Consider the following 14,728-nt stretch of genomic DNA (forward strand, 5'->3'; position numbering starts at 1 on the left):
CTTAGGACAGTAAGCTACAGCTATCCCTCCAAAGGGCTGATGAGAGAAAAAACTGGGCACCAAGTAAACTTTCAATAAATACTAGTTTCCTTCCCTCTCTCACCCCAAGCCACTTTGATTGTAAGGAAACATAGATTATAATGTCATTGATATCCATGAACAGATTATGTTGTTTGAGATTTTAAATAAGTATAAAAATACCAAAAGTGTGGGGCGCCTGGCTGGCTCAGTCAGTAGAGCATGCGACTCTTCATCTCAGGGTTGTCTGAGTTAGAACCCCACACTGGTGTAGAGATTACTTAAAAAAAAATAGAAAAACTGGGAGGAAAAAAGCTAAGAGAGACAATAAAATAGCAAGAATTTTTTTTTAAAAAGTGTATCGGGGCACCTGGGTGGCTCAGCTCGTTAAATATCCGACTCTTAATTTTGGTTCAGGTCATGATCACAGGGTGGTGAAATCGAGTCCCACATCGGGCTCTGTGCTGGGCGTGGAGTCTGCTTAAGATTCTCCCCCTCCCGGGTGCCTGGGTGGCTCAGTTGGTTAAGCGACTGCCTTCGGCTCAGGTCATGATCCTGGAGTCCCGGGATCGAGTCCCACATCGGGCTCCCTGCTCAGCGGGAGGTCTGCTTCTCCCTCTGCCCTCTTCCCTCTCGTGCTCTCTGTCTCTCATTCTCTCTCTCTCAAATAAATAAATAAAATCTTAAAAAAAAAAAAAAAAGATTCTCCCCCTCCCATCCCCTCTGCTGTTCCCCCCCTGACCCTGTGCGCATGTGTGCTCGCTTTCTCTCTCTCAAATAAATAAATAAAATATATATTTTTTAAAAGTCTATCAATTACTTCATCTCACCAAACCAATCTAACATCCAGGTCAAATAAGCTGTAATACTGCCCATGTCTGCTAGGATTTTGACATGAACAGATACTGATAAATATACCGGGGCCCTGAAAGCAAAGGCAAACATAGAACAGCATCTCCCAAACCAGTGCGCTCTGACAGAACCAGGTCTGAGGATTATAAATAGCACCTCATCCATACACAGGTCTTCCTGACAGAACTTTTTGGAGCCTCTGTCAAAGTATACTAAGAAACTCCAAAATAGGATTTGGTATATTCCGTGGAACCATGGTTTGCACAAAGCTAGCAACAACTCTGAACGCAGCTTAGCAAACACTGCAGTGGGATACTCAACAGAGAACCCTGCAGAAGCAAAGCAGAGGAAACCCAGGACCAAAATTCAGTGTCCAGGCCGAAGGGAAGGGTGGGCATCTACTCACACCGTCCTGCTCTTTGAGAGGTGCGCCTCAGGTACCTCAAGAGGGCTGCTCAACACCTCCCACCCCGCAGTGGGAGCACAGGGCCACGCACCGCATCCCAGGCCCCGAAGGAGAGGAGAAAGCCGCCTTACCATACAACTTACCATAACAGCTCTCACAGGCTCGCCCTACAAGGGGATTCTGTGGCTGGAATGTGGTCCCCACGGCTCCATTCACAGCACCAGGTTTGCCATTGCTGGGAGATATTTGGTTGGGATTTGGTTTGCTGCTTTCAATGAAATATAAAGTGAGGTGATAAAAATGACCTGTATAACAAGGCAAAAGTCTATCTCTCTGTTGCTTTATCTTAACTACATATAAACATCTGAATGTTTGGTAAAGAAGAAATAAGCTGGTAAACGTAAGGGATTAAAATGAACTCAAACCATTCATCTGTACAAAACAAGGGTATGTAAAAACCAATCTCTTATGCCTGATACGCACAAAGTAAAGATAGCCATTATTAGCTCTCCTCCACCCGAACCCAATTTCCTTAGAACACCCTCTGTGGCTTTTTGAAAGACACAAGCTCCTAAGCTCTATTACTTACCATGAATTCTCCTGAGAATAAAAAATACTTTGGGGGGATCAAACAATTAAGTTAAAGCGGCGTGCTGTGTTTAGGAGAGCCACCGCGCCATTCCTGCCGCTGGTGTGGGAGCTGCTGACAGGGCGCGGGCTCCTGAGGGAACTGCACAAGAGCCATGTGCTCAACAAAGACACTGTGGATGTCAACAGAGCGTATCCCTAGAATCTAGTTGGCATTTCAGGGGATTTAACCGTTTATGATAATGATTTCTACGACGTCTGAATTTTTATGAGAAAGATTACACGGCACTTGACATTAGAAAAGCCAACCAATGTATTTTGAGGTTTTTAAGAAAACATTTTTAGGAGGATGAGAAGGAGACATCTATCAAGTGTTTATATGCAAATTTCCCAGAGGCCGTAATTCCTTAGAAACAGGTAGCCTAGAGTACCTTGGTACTTACTTGGTGCAAACATGGCTCACTTTTCCCCACATGGGGTAAGCTAACTCCCCTGCTTATAAAGCCATGCCCTAGAATACTACACAGGTGCACATGACATGTTCTCAAATAAACTCAGAATTTATTAAACATATATTTATTCAGTGCCTGACCTCAAGGAGCTTTCATTCTAGAGGAGCTTTCACGTCTATTTGCTAGACAGAAAACAAGCAAAATAAACTAGTCAACCATTTGTTAGCAATGAATGCTGAATGACTGAATGCAGACTATACTCTAACTCCCCACGGCTACTGAGGTAATGAGAGTTCACAACTATCAAGACACTTGGAGTCTCCGCACAGAGTTGGCTCAGGAGCTTCCTCTTTGCCGTTTCCTGTTTCTTCAATTCCATTTACCAGTGAAAGCCTAATGTGTAAACTTGGCCTGACGGCAAATTAAGATTTCTTTCTGGCATTGTTACTGCAACTCTTAGGTGACACCTCACCACCACCCCCAGGAGAAATCATTTAACCTCTGTGTGCAGTGAGGTCCCCACTTTGTAAGAGGGCTATTATTTACCCTTCTAACCTGTGCCAGCAATGTATCTTGAAGACAAATCTTTTTTTTTTTTTAAAGATTTTATTTATTTATTTGACAGAGAGAGAGCACAAGTAGGCAGAGTGGCAGGAAGAGAGAGAGGGAGAAGCAGGCTTCCCGCAGAGCAGGGAGCCGGACGTGGGGCTCGATCCCAGGACCCCCGGATCATGACCTGAGCCAAAGGCAGCCGCTCAACCGACTGAGCCACCCAGGCGCCCCGACAAATCATTTTTTAAAACACATTTTACACAAGACAGAATGTGTTTATTTTCTTATAGTTTGCAGATGAAAATGTACGTGATTAAAAGTGGTGACTTATAGGGCGCCTGGGTGGCTCAGTTGTTAAGCGTCTGCCTTCGGCTTGGGTCATGATCCCAGGGTCCTGGGACCGAGCCCCACATCGGGCTCCCTGCTCGGCGGGAAGCCTGCTTCTCCCTCTCCCACTCCCTCTGCTTGTGTTCCTGCTCTCGCTAGCTCTGTCTCTGTCAAATAAATAAATAAAATCTTAAAAAAAAAAAAAAGTGGTGACTTATAATGACTAAGATTTCCAAAGGTATGTAATAAATATTTCTGATTTTTAAGAATCTACTAGATATAGATAGGAAGGATGGCCCCCTTAAATCAAGTGACTGACTGAATCTCAGAAGGCTTCCCTCAAAATATGAAAATTTCTGACATTTTACCCAGGGCTAAATACATGTGTTGAAAAAGAGCTAATACAAATTTACAGGTGAGCTGCCTGAAAAAAGAAAGAGAGCAAACACAACCTTAGTTGTTCAATTGAATTTTGCATGTTATTTGACTGAATAAACCACTGATCATAATTATAATAATCATAAAAGGAAAACAAGTGTGCAAAGACTCAATGAATGCAGACATGTGAATCACTTAAAATCCATTTTGCAAATCTAAGTACCTACAGATTAATTCTCAGGTGACAAATGATTTCAATGTGACCATCTGAATAAACTTTTACTCTAAGACAAACATACAAAAAAAATTTTTAAAGCTGGGGGCGCCTGGGTGGCTCAGTTGGTTAAGCAACTGCCTTCGGCTCAGGTCATGATCCTGGAGTCCCGGGATCGAGTCCCGCATCGGGCTCCCTGCTCAGCGAGGAGCCTGCTTCTCCCTCTGACCCCCCCCCCATGTACTCTCTCTCATTCTTGCTCTCTCAAATAAATAAATAAATCTTTAAAAAAAAAAAAAATTTTTTTAAAGCTGCATTGTATGAAACTGTCCTTTTAGCTAATGCCCAAACCTCTTCTCCCTCATCTGTATTCCAGATTCTACCCCTACTGCCCTCTTCTCGAGAATTTTGTACATTTGATTCTCTTTCCTGGACCGTCTTCATTATCATGTAAACATATTTCTCCTACTTAAAAAATTCTATCATTCTTTTCCAACCTACCCCTCAAAGTGAAGAACTCCTTCGACTGACCTTTCCAGCCACTTCTGTTGAGAGCTGCCCATTTTGACTTTCTGCAGTTCCTTGGCTTACATGCAGTCCTCGACCACAACATTAAAGATGACCAATGAATGACCTACTGCCATGTTGCTAAATTCTCAGGCTATTTTTCATCAACATCTGACATGATTAATTAATCTCTTCCGCTCCTTGAAACACACTCCTCTCTCAGCTTTTGTAATAATGCACTCACCTTGCTATCCTACGTTTTCTGATACATAAATCCTGGATTTCCTCAACATTGGCCCAAGACCCTTTTTTTCTTATTGCTCCTCCTAAGAAAGCTCATCCATGGTTTCAAACACAATATTATATGCTGATGAAGCTCAAATTTGTATCTCTAGAGCAAAACTTTCCCCTGAACTTAAGATCAATACATCCGACATCAGACTCAACACCTCTTTTTGGATAGAGCAAATTCAAAATGACCTAGCCTGCTTCTCTGCCAGTTTCTTAGCTTGGTGAAGGGCACAACAATCCACCTAGCTGTGCTGGCCAGAAATCTGGGACTCTAGCTTGACATCTCCCCTCTACCCTCCACACACGTTAATCACCTCCACGTGGTGTCCCATTTCCAGGGCCACAACTCCAGGTCAAGCTACCATCACCTTTCTTCTCCAAGAACTTCATAATTGGGTCTCCTTACATCCACTATTACTCCTCTTCCCCAAACCATTTTCTAAAATAGAGACAGTGATCTTAAAGCACCAATTTGATCATGACACTTCCTTGTTTAAAATCCATTTCCACTGTTCATCAGATGGGTACACTCCTGGCCCTTGCCTACCATACCAGCCTCCCGCAGCTCACCGCTCTCTTGACACCAGCTACACTGCCTTTGTCTCAGCTCCTTAACTACTGTTCTGCCCCTTCCGATCTCAGGATCCCCTTGGCCTGGAAAGCCTCCATCACCTGGTTAATTCCTCTTCCTCCTCCAGAGTTCACTCAGACTCACTTCCACAAGGAATCTTTCCTGACAGCATCAACTGAGTCTGGTTTTCTGTACAAATTCTCATAAAAACTATTCTGTTCTTCCCCATCACAGTACTTGTCACACTGGGTGACTGTTTCGCATCTGTCTCCCCCACGCTAGAATGTAGTCTGTCTTCTTAACCTTACTACCTCTAGTACTGAACAGAGTGCTCTGCATATAGGAGACTGCTGGGCTCAAACGAATGATAGCATAAAATAATTCTTAATCTATTATTTGTTTCAAAATACTTGATTTCAGAGTTAATTGTGAAATTCTTCAAAGGACTCAGATTCTTATCCAACTCAAGGTAACTTCATACCTTCCATTTATGTAAAAGATTTATGTAACTTTTACATCATTCACTTAGATCAGGTTGGCATCGTAAATATTTTCAGCTCTGTGGATATTACAATTTCTGTCACAACCTCTGAATGCTGCCATTGAAGCATGAAAGCACACATAAATAATACATAAATGAATGAGAATGGCTGTGTTCCAATGACACTTTATTTACAAAAATAGGCAGCAGGTCAGATTTGGCCTGCAGACTACAGTTTGCTGGTCTTTGACTTAGATCAAGACTCCAATGAAGTCAATGCAAAACATAACAGAAACAATTCTCTGGGTTACTAGGTGAAAACTGGTTAGATGTACTTTCCCTTGGATGTGACGGCACTACAATGCCCAAGAAAGCTGCTGTGCTTGCTTCTAAAAACCTGACTTATGAATCACTACACTGTTTTCTTTGGGGAGTTGCTCTTCTATAAATTACTCAAATAAAATATAAAATGTTCTAAAATACTGGAAACCACTGAAGGAGGGACATTACAGCTCTGAATAAAAATTATGAATCCTGTAAATTACATGTTATCTGCCTTGAGATAAAAAAAATTATTTAAAAATATCACAATTGATTATCTACAAGGCCTCCTATATATAAATGTAATACTGTATCAAAGTTCAGTGAACAAAAGCCTAGGTATAAAACAACTGTACTGAGTGACAAAAATCCTGGAGCAGCACACAGAACTTTGTAGCAATTTCATGTTAATCCCCACAGAACCTAGTATAGCACTATACACACGGTACTCAATAGACTAAGTTTTCTTGAACAAATGAACGATCTCAAAAGGCCTCAAAAAAGATTATAATTCATTTAAAATGTAGCAAATGAAAAGCAAAGTGGCATTCATTTCGATATGACAATTTCTAAGCTCCCCCAAATAATGATGACAGAATACCAGACATGTGAAACAACTGATACCTATTCATTATTTATCCAACGTTTACAAAGTATGGTTCTTCTTACTCTCTTTAACCATTCTGCCAAGCAAACAATGTAAAATCTGCAACCAAATAAACCACCTCAAAAGGGCAACGTGCACCACACCTCCCAAATCCATTCCATAACACAGAAGTTTCAAAAGCTGCTAGCTTTCTGAAACACATTTGCTTCAAATAATAGAGTCTCAGAGGTTAGTTTTCTGATGCTTTCCCTGCAGCTTTGATAAAAGGATACCACGTGGCATTTTTCCTCTCATCCTTTTGTCTGTCTACTTGGGGTTTCTCCCACCAGCCATTTTTCTTTCTAAAAAAAAATCACTGTAGTGGTATAATGGAAGCAAGTCTCGTGCTTTGTAGTGTCAGAAAATAAGATACACAACAAAATTCAAATCTGGCTGAAACTGACCAAAATGACATATTTTGTTTTCATAGAATTCATACTATGACAAATATTTTAAAAGATTTCTGTTACTTACTAAGTTGGGATATACACTTGTTTCAGTTTACTCTCGGCTTCTGCTGCTTTTAGACGTTTCTAATTCAAAAGATAGATAAAATATTTTACATACAATGCCTAATAATTATTACCACTTCACTGTCTTAAAAAACTCATAAGAAAATGAAATATTAAAACATCACTCAAAAATTGCCATTTTTAACAAAGGCCTTTCTTTCATGTACATATTCTTAAACTGTGTTCATTTGTAAGACAATTCACTAGATTCTGAGGTACAGAACTGCAAGTATTAATACCATTTTAGACCTAGATTTTAAAAAGAAAGCAGTGAATAAGTCCATTTTCTATTGCTCCACCAGTGAATAAACAGGACTTAGAAATAACCATTTTTATTTTGCAAATTTAGTTTCTACTTTCTTTTTTGCCCTTCTGGAACACACACACACACACACACACACACACTCTTTGCTTTAAAAAATATTTTTATCAGAAATGATGAGTTTCCAAGGTCCATAAGAAAGAAAGAGATAACTCCCCTAAGTACAATTAAATAAGTATTTACCCTCAAGTGTTAAGAGATATGCAATAAACTTTAAAGCCTAGCTGAACTCACATCAGATTTCAGGAGCCAATTAGGAGCCAAATGTAGGAAAAGGAATGGGGAAAAGATTACCTAATCATATCCAGAAACGATCAACACAGTAAATGAATACAAACAAGGAAGTAAAACAATATATGGTAGATATCCGAAAAGAAGACAAACCAGAATATAAGGCAGTCATCCACATTCTCAATGAGGAGAAAACAAAACATTTAAGAGGGCAACTTAAAACTTTTAGAGGGGTGCCTAGGTGGCTCAGTTGGTTAAGCGTCTGCGTTTGGCTCGGGTCATGATCCCGGGGTCCTGGGATCGAGTCCCACATTGGGCTCCTTGCTCAGTGGGAGCCTACTGCTCCCTCTCCCTCTGCTCGTGCATGTGGCTCTTGCTCTCACTTGCTCACTCTCTCACTCAAATAAAGAAAATCTTTAAAGAAAAAAAAACTTTTAGAGACAGAGTTGAAATATTTGGAAATAATTTTATCCAAAAACTACTTTTCGACCACCCATAATGCCATCATTTCCACCACCTTTAGGGACTTTTTTGGCCTTGAAAAACACAAGTTTCCAGAGTACATGGTCTTCACTTCTATGTTGTTTGAAATAAGCACTTTTGAATTCTACATGATGTTGACACCAGAAACTTTTCAATAAGCCATGGGTATGTGTTCACTATTCATGATCTCGACAACTCACTATGGTCATTTTAAAACTGATCCTTGGAGCGCCTGGGTGTCTCAGTTGGTTGAGTGCCCAACTCTTGGTTTCGGCTGACGTTGTGATCTCAGGGTCGTGAGATCGAGCCCCAAGTCGGGCTCTGTGCGGGGCGTGGAGCCTGCTTAGGATACTCTCTCTCCCTCTGCCGCCCAACCCCCCTGCAACTTTCTCTCTCAAATAAATAAATAAATCTTTAAAAAAAATAAAAAAAATAGAAGTAACCCTTAAAATTATTTTTATGGCACCCAACACTTGCCACTGTATGATCACATAACTTAGGGAAACTCATGTCTGTGTTAAATATATTTGCTCCTTTCTTTACCAGCTCTAAACTGTGACTAGAAGAATATAAAAACAAGTATTGACTGAAGTCACTAAGGAAGAAGTACCTTTCCCCAAAAGTAATAGTACTCAAATTAAGTAAGTGAGAGAATTATCTCAAGCTGGAACATTTAGGAAGGACTCAAAATTAAAGGATTCCCTGCTTTTAGAAATATCTCTGGAGAAAAATTTATGTACAGTACCAAAACATCGAATTAGTAATACTAACTACTACAGTTAAGGTCAAAGACTTAGAGGATATATATATGACACAAATGTCATCTAAGGAGGTTTCAGAAGATCTTTCAAAATATCTCAAACTGTATGGTTGATGGCATTGGTCTAAATTTCTAATAATCCATAAAAATAACCTGTTCACATCTTAGGTCATTCCACTCGACTACACTCACAAAGAGATGAAGCACCGAGCACCTGCAAGGAAAATAATACCTCTCTAGTGGTATCTTTCCCTGTCGTCTTTCCAAAATATTTATCATAATGACTTCTGAAGTAAAGAAAATATTAGGACTAAAATCTTAATATCTTAAGGACATGAAATCATATAGTTTAAAATAGTACAGAAAAGATAAAGCAAATTTAAAATTAAGTATATTGCTAAGAAATATTAAGATATGAACAGAAAGCTCACTTTAATGCAGTTGTATTGGTTGCAATATGAAGAAAATTACCTGCTGCACGTATCTGTCAGTAGTTTTCCACATGTAATAATATTCAATGATGCTAGTCAATGATTTCCAAGGGAGCTGAAAAAATATTTAATATGATAATGGAAAACAAGCTACTGTAGAAACTGCTTTCTTTTTAAAATCACTTTTTAAAAATAATGAGGCAAATATCCACATGGAAGATTCATTCTAGGAGAAGTGTTTGAGAAAACTAAAATTAATTCTTAGCAAAGGATACCCCAAACAAGTTATATTCAGTCAGAGACTCTAATACAACACATTCCATTTCTCACCTCCCATTTTATTAAAGATTATAAACATTATGACTGATAATATTTCATGACCTATTCAGGAAAGTTATTCCTGGGCTGCAGGTGGGATTGAAGTACAATTTTTAGAAATGATATTTAAATAGATTTAGCCTAAGTTACTTCACACTTCCAAAGATGCAGCTACACCTGGTTGTCATTTGGTCTCTGGCATAAAGGTTCTCATCTCTATAAAAACTGCTTTATTTTTACCTATTTTGTAAATAAAATAAAAACCTAAATCTCGGGCGCCTGGGTGGCTCAGTTGGTTAAGCGACTGCCTTCGGCTCAGGTCATGATCCTGGAGTCCCTGGATCGAGTCCCGCATGGGGCTCCCTGCTCGGCAGGGAGTCTGCTTCTCCCTCTGACCCTCCCCCCTCTCATGTGCTCTCTCTCCTTCTCTCTCTCTCAAATAAATAAATAAAATCTTTAAAAACAAAAAAACAAACAAAAAAAAACCCTAAATCTCTGGGAGACTGTGTAGCTGAGTGTGGCTTGTATTTGAGAAATAGGAAGCTTACCTTTGCTATTTTCCTGTAATGACTCAAAACTGGCCAAATGAGCTCCTACTAACGAGACCCTCTGTAAAGGGAAATCTGTCAGTCGTCCGAAATGTAAATCGGAACAGATCAAACCTTCAAACAAATGATGTGATAGTCACAATCTTTAGCTGTCGTGCCAGATGTTACGGATAGGTGACTCAGTGCTCTCTCCGACTCCTAGCTAGCTTGCCCTAATGCACCATGGGGATCGGGGAGTCACAACAGTACTTCCCACACCGTCCTGCAGCAAGGGGTCTGCTTGAAACCCACGGGTACAATATCCACACCATTCTTATCACTTCCACGTTTCACTCACCTGTTTGCTCTGAAGAGAAAACAGATGGAGTTTTGAGAAAGGACATTATTTTCAGCTTAACGGGGTGGCAACTGCAACAGCAGTTACAAATGTGGCCTCCTTAAAGGACCAAATCGCACAGCCCCTGGTGTCTGCATTGCAGCTAAGGCAAATACCGTTTTCTACAACCCAACGGGCAATCTAACGGAGTTGAAAGTGCCTGAGAGATGGTGTAAGGAGCCCACCGCAAGACCTCACAGGGGAAGACCTCAGAGGACAGTCATGGGCACAGTCCCCCAGGGCTTCAAGCAAGCTAAGACCTCTTCGTCCCCCCACTAGTCTTCTTCTGAGAAACAGCCCCTGGCGTGCAATTACCTGGAAGGCTGAGAAAAGGAAACCAGGTGACTATGGAACCTGAGCTTCATCATCAGCCAGATTTTATCTAAGCCATAAAGTCCCACTCAGCTGTGCTTAGAACACCGCGCTCTCAAGAAGTACACGTCTTGAAAGTACAAGTAACACATCCCAGTGTGTCTACTCCTGTTGCAGTATCATTTCTCCCTCAACCCTCACGGCTTCATAGGAGTTCCCTAGGACATGGCAAGTGAGGAGGAAAAAATCTGAATGTGGCTGATGGCTTTGCATGATATACTGGCACTGACCAGAATTCTACTGCGGCAGCATCTCAGCCCCAAGCAGGAGTGGCTCTGAAGCACAGTGAAGAAGGGAGATCCTTTGGAAGCGCAGGACATTAGGCACCATCGGGTTTTCTACTCTGAGTTGAAGGAAAGCTGGCCAGAGGTACTCATCCATACCCATTCGCTGAGAGTGGTTATTTACCTGTCACAGTGATCGGGGACTTGAAAGGAATCAGATTAGAAGGTTGGTAACAATGAGGCTTAGGAAAGAGGTTTGTGGGACAGATACCTCTGGATGGGCCCAAGTGTGAGGATATTTGTGTCTCCATGCTTATCAAAGGCTCCCTCTGGAGAGGAGGTTCTCATTAATATCAGGAGGACAAGATGATCTCCTCTAGGGCTTTCAGCCAGCCTCCTTCCCTAGCCAGAACAATGACTGCTCAAAGGACACATAAACAACAGAGGCAAGCAGACAGAGATTACACATGGGTACCACCACATGGATGTCCTCTCACCAAATCTGATCTGATTACTCCAGGTGTCCAATCTGCAAGGAACAGAGTACACTGGGCTTCCAACATGGCACCATTCCTGGTAACATGTCAGTTACATTAGACTCTCAGCATCCTGGAATGAACAGACATCTTGTTCTTGTTGAATAGACAATTATTCTAAATATGACTAGCCTTTTCTGCCTATAATGCATTGACCAGCAATACCAACCACAGACTTATGAATGACTTGTCCTCACAGAACACTGCTTCTAACCCAGGGCTCAGAACCCTTAGGAATAAAGGTTTGGGTCACCCGACCAGGTTAAGAACATTGGTCATCTAAGGGACTAAGGGGAGAACAGTGGAGGAATTTGATTTTGAATGCCAATGAAGACCTCAGGATGAGTTTCAGAAACAGGGAAAAGAAGACTAAAGAAGCTATATTTCCTTCCTTGCTTGGTATAATGGTTTTCCTTCAGCAGCCCAATTCCCTTTCTATTTTTATATAAGGTCTGTCAGGTAGTTTTACCTTTATAATTGAATGCAGAAGTTACAAGCAATAAAGACAGGGTTGTGACTAAAACCAGAGTAGGAATAAACCAGAGAAGGATGCTGTGACATTAAATTTGAGGAAAAGATACCACATTTTCTAATGATTCAGGGATAATTACAATTGTTTAAAAGTTGATATATGGAAAGGAAGCATGTATGGAAGGCAAGGATGATGCTGAGTTACCAAAGAGGTGGGTGATGACAGATCCTATATACCCACTTCCAATCCACTTCTAGCTTACCTTCCTAAAAGCTCTAAACTACATTTTCCCCAGATACCCTGGACCAAGGATGCAGACATATGGGCCACGTTTAGGCAAGCTGACAAGATGACATCCAGATAGAGAAGTGAGCAACGTAAGGATGAGGCTGCATGCAGGGAGAATGAACTGTTTGGCAAGACTGATGGTTGAGGGGCACCTGGGTGGCTCAGTCAGTTGAATGTCCGACTCTTGATCTCAGGGTCCTGGGATCAAGCCCTGCATCGGGTTCCGTACTCAGTGGGGAGTCTGCTTGAGTATTCTCTCCCTCTCCCTCTGCCCTGCCCCCTGCTCTCTTTCTCTCTCTCTTAAAATAAATAAATAAATCTTAAAAAAAAAAAAAGGAATGATGGTTGAAATATCATGTTCTTCTGGGGCATCCGTGTTGACCTTTCTGCCATCCACGCTTAACATCACGGATGCCAAGCAGCAGAGGGCATGGGTATTTCCACTGTTCCGGGAAGTGTAGTGTCCCACCTTGGTTCTCTAGTCTTCCCAGAGATTCTGTGAGAACTTACTATCCTATATTCATTTCTGATTAAATTAGATATAGTGAATTTCGTACTTAGCAACTAAGAACCCTGACTAATATAACCAATACATTTACTCTTTATACTAAACTGGGTGAGGTTGAGTTTCTCTTATCCATAATCAAAAGCACTCTAGCTTGTACAAAGGTAGGAAATGTTCAAAGAATAGCCCTAGACATACGGCATTTATTTTTCTTTTGTTTTATTTATTTAAGTAATCTCCACATCCAACGTGGGGCTCGAACTCATGACCCTGAGATCAGGAGTTGCACGCTCTTCTGATTGAGCCAGCCAGGCGCTCCAATGTGTGGCGTTTATTGACACAATCAAGTTGGAGCAGAAATCAAGCAAGACTGGTGGTAGAGGCAATATATGTAGTAGTTTCTGCTAGGATGTTGCCATTGCAGGGTTGGTTAGTTAGTTCTTGGCTTCAAAAGTCTTGGCTGTGAAGCATGTAAACTTGGAACCTGGCCTGCCTGGAGGTTCTGTTAGCCCGTAACACACCCTGTAATCAATCTCTCTCTCCTTAAACTAGCTCACTCAAATGGATTCTGTTGTTTCCAATTATGGCTTTCCAACTTCCTTCAAGTTCACTTTCCTATCCTGGAAGGCTAGAATGGAAATACTGTATTTCTGAGGCTCCCTTGTGATTTATTTCTTCCAAACAGATGTAGAAGACCTACATTCAGAAGTGCATTAAGCAGGACAGAGGGAATGGTGCACAGGTTATCTGTTTAGCTGCAGCAGAGCTAAGAGGCACAAAATTGTTCTAGAGCTATCAGCTCCACCAGAGGATTCCTAATCCCAAGACCATGTTTAAAGTAGTTTAGTCTTGGAACAGAGGTTAACCCAGCAGCTTCCCTCTTCCTGGGTGGGGCAGAGGTAGGAACTCCCCTGCTGGACCATTCCTGTGGAACGTTCTGATGTCCATCCTGGAGCCTACGTCTCCAACCCTATCAATTATCCAAAATTACATAATAAATATATAATATTTATAACTATAAAAAGTAATTATCCAAAATGAAATCCAATTCTGTTTAAAATAGCTTATATAATTTTGTTATCTGCAACTGAAGCTTAAGTGATAAAACAGCTAGGAAATATCCTCTGCTGAAAGGAGTTTCTATAGCAAGAGACCTAAATGCATAAGGAACACAGACTTTACTATTCTGCACTTTGAATTTATCAGGTTCCTTTGCATATTTCAGGTCCTGCTTCTCCTTAGGATATAAAATCCATAAAAGAATGTCATTCCCACCCTAAAAATGAGAAGAAAAAAAAAAAAACCAGATAATCTACAAAACCACACCAATTCTTGAGCCCATCACAGAGCTAAAGTTACAAGACAATCAACTGAACTGAACTCCAAAGTCACTGAGTAAAGACTAGACTCATAAACTATTTTTACTTTGGAAAAGCACAAAACAAAACAAAACAAAAAGAAAAAGAGAGAGAGAGATAACAAATTAAAACAAAGAAGAAAACAGTCAAAAATTTACCAAATTATTAAAGGTCAACAGTGAGCTAGGGCAACTGTTTAGCATCTATGGGAGCTCTAGACACCAGGGCAATCCATCCATGTTTGCCATGGATCTCCAACAGGTGTTCATCAGAAAGAACTGGCCCAGAGCAGGAAACCTAAGAAAGCCCCTGCTGGTGGTGATGGAATTCGAATCTACACTAAGAAATGAAGAGCGGCAGGGCGCCTGGGTGGCTCAGTTGGTTAAGC

At 41.0% G+C, this 14,728-nt stretch overlaps 1 protein-coding gene across 1 annotated transcript in view; it reads right to left on the reverse strand.

Moving 5' to 3' along the window:
- MTA3 (metastasis associated 1 family member 3) overlaps positions 1–14,728 on the reverse strand; it is a 147,518-nt gene that overhangs the window by 20,266 nt on the left and 112,524 nt on the right. The window contains exons 10-12 of the mRNA XM_081797296.1: positions 9,384–9,458; positions 7,079–7,137; positions 1,420–1,541 (exon numbers count right to left, since the gene is read on the reverse strand). Coding sequence (XP_081653422.1) covers positions 1,420–1,541; positions 7,079–7,137; positions 9,384–9,458 — 256 coding nt within the window. The remainder of the gene's footprint in view (positions 1–1,419; positions 1,542–7,078; positions 7,138–9,383; positions 9,459–14,728) is intronic.

Source organism: Leptonychotes weddellii, chromosome 10 (assembly GCF_054177405.1).
Source record: "Leptonychotes weddellii isolate Sample4059 chromosome 10, ASM5417740v2, whole genome shotgun sequence".
NCBI lineage: Eukaryota > Metazoa > Chordata > Mammalia > Carnivora > Phocidae > Leptonychotes > Leptonychotes weddellii.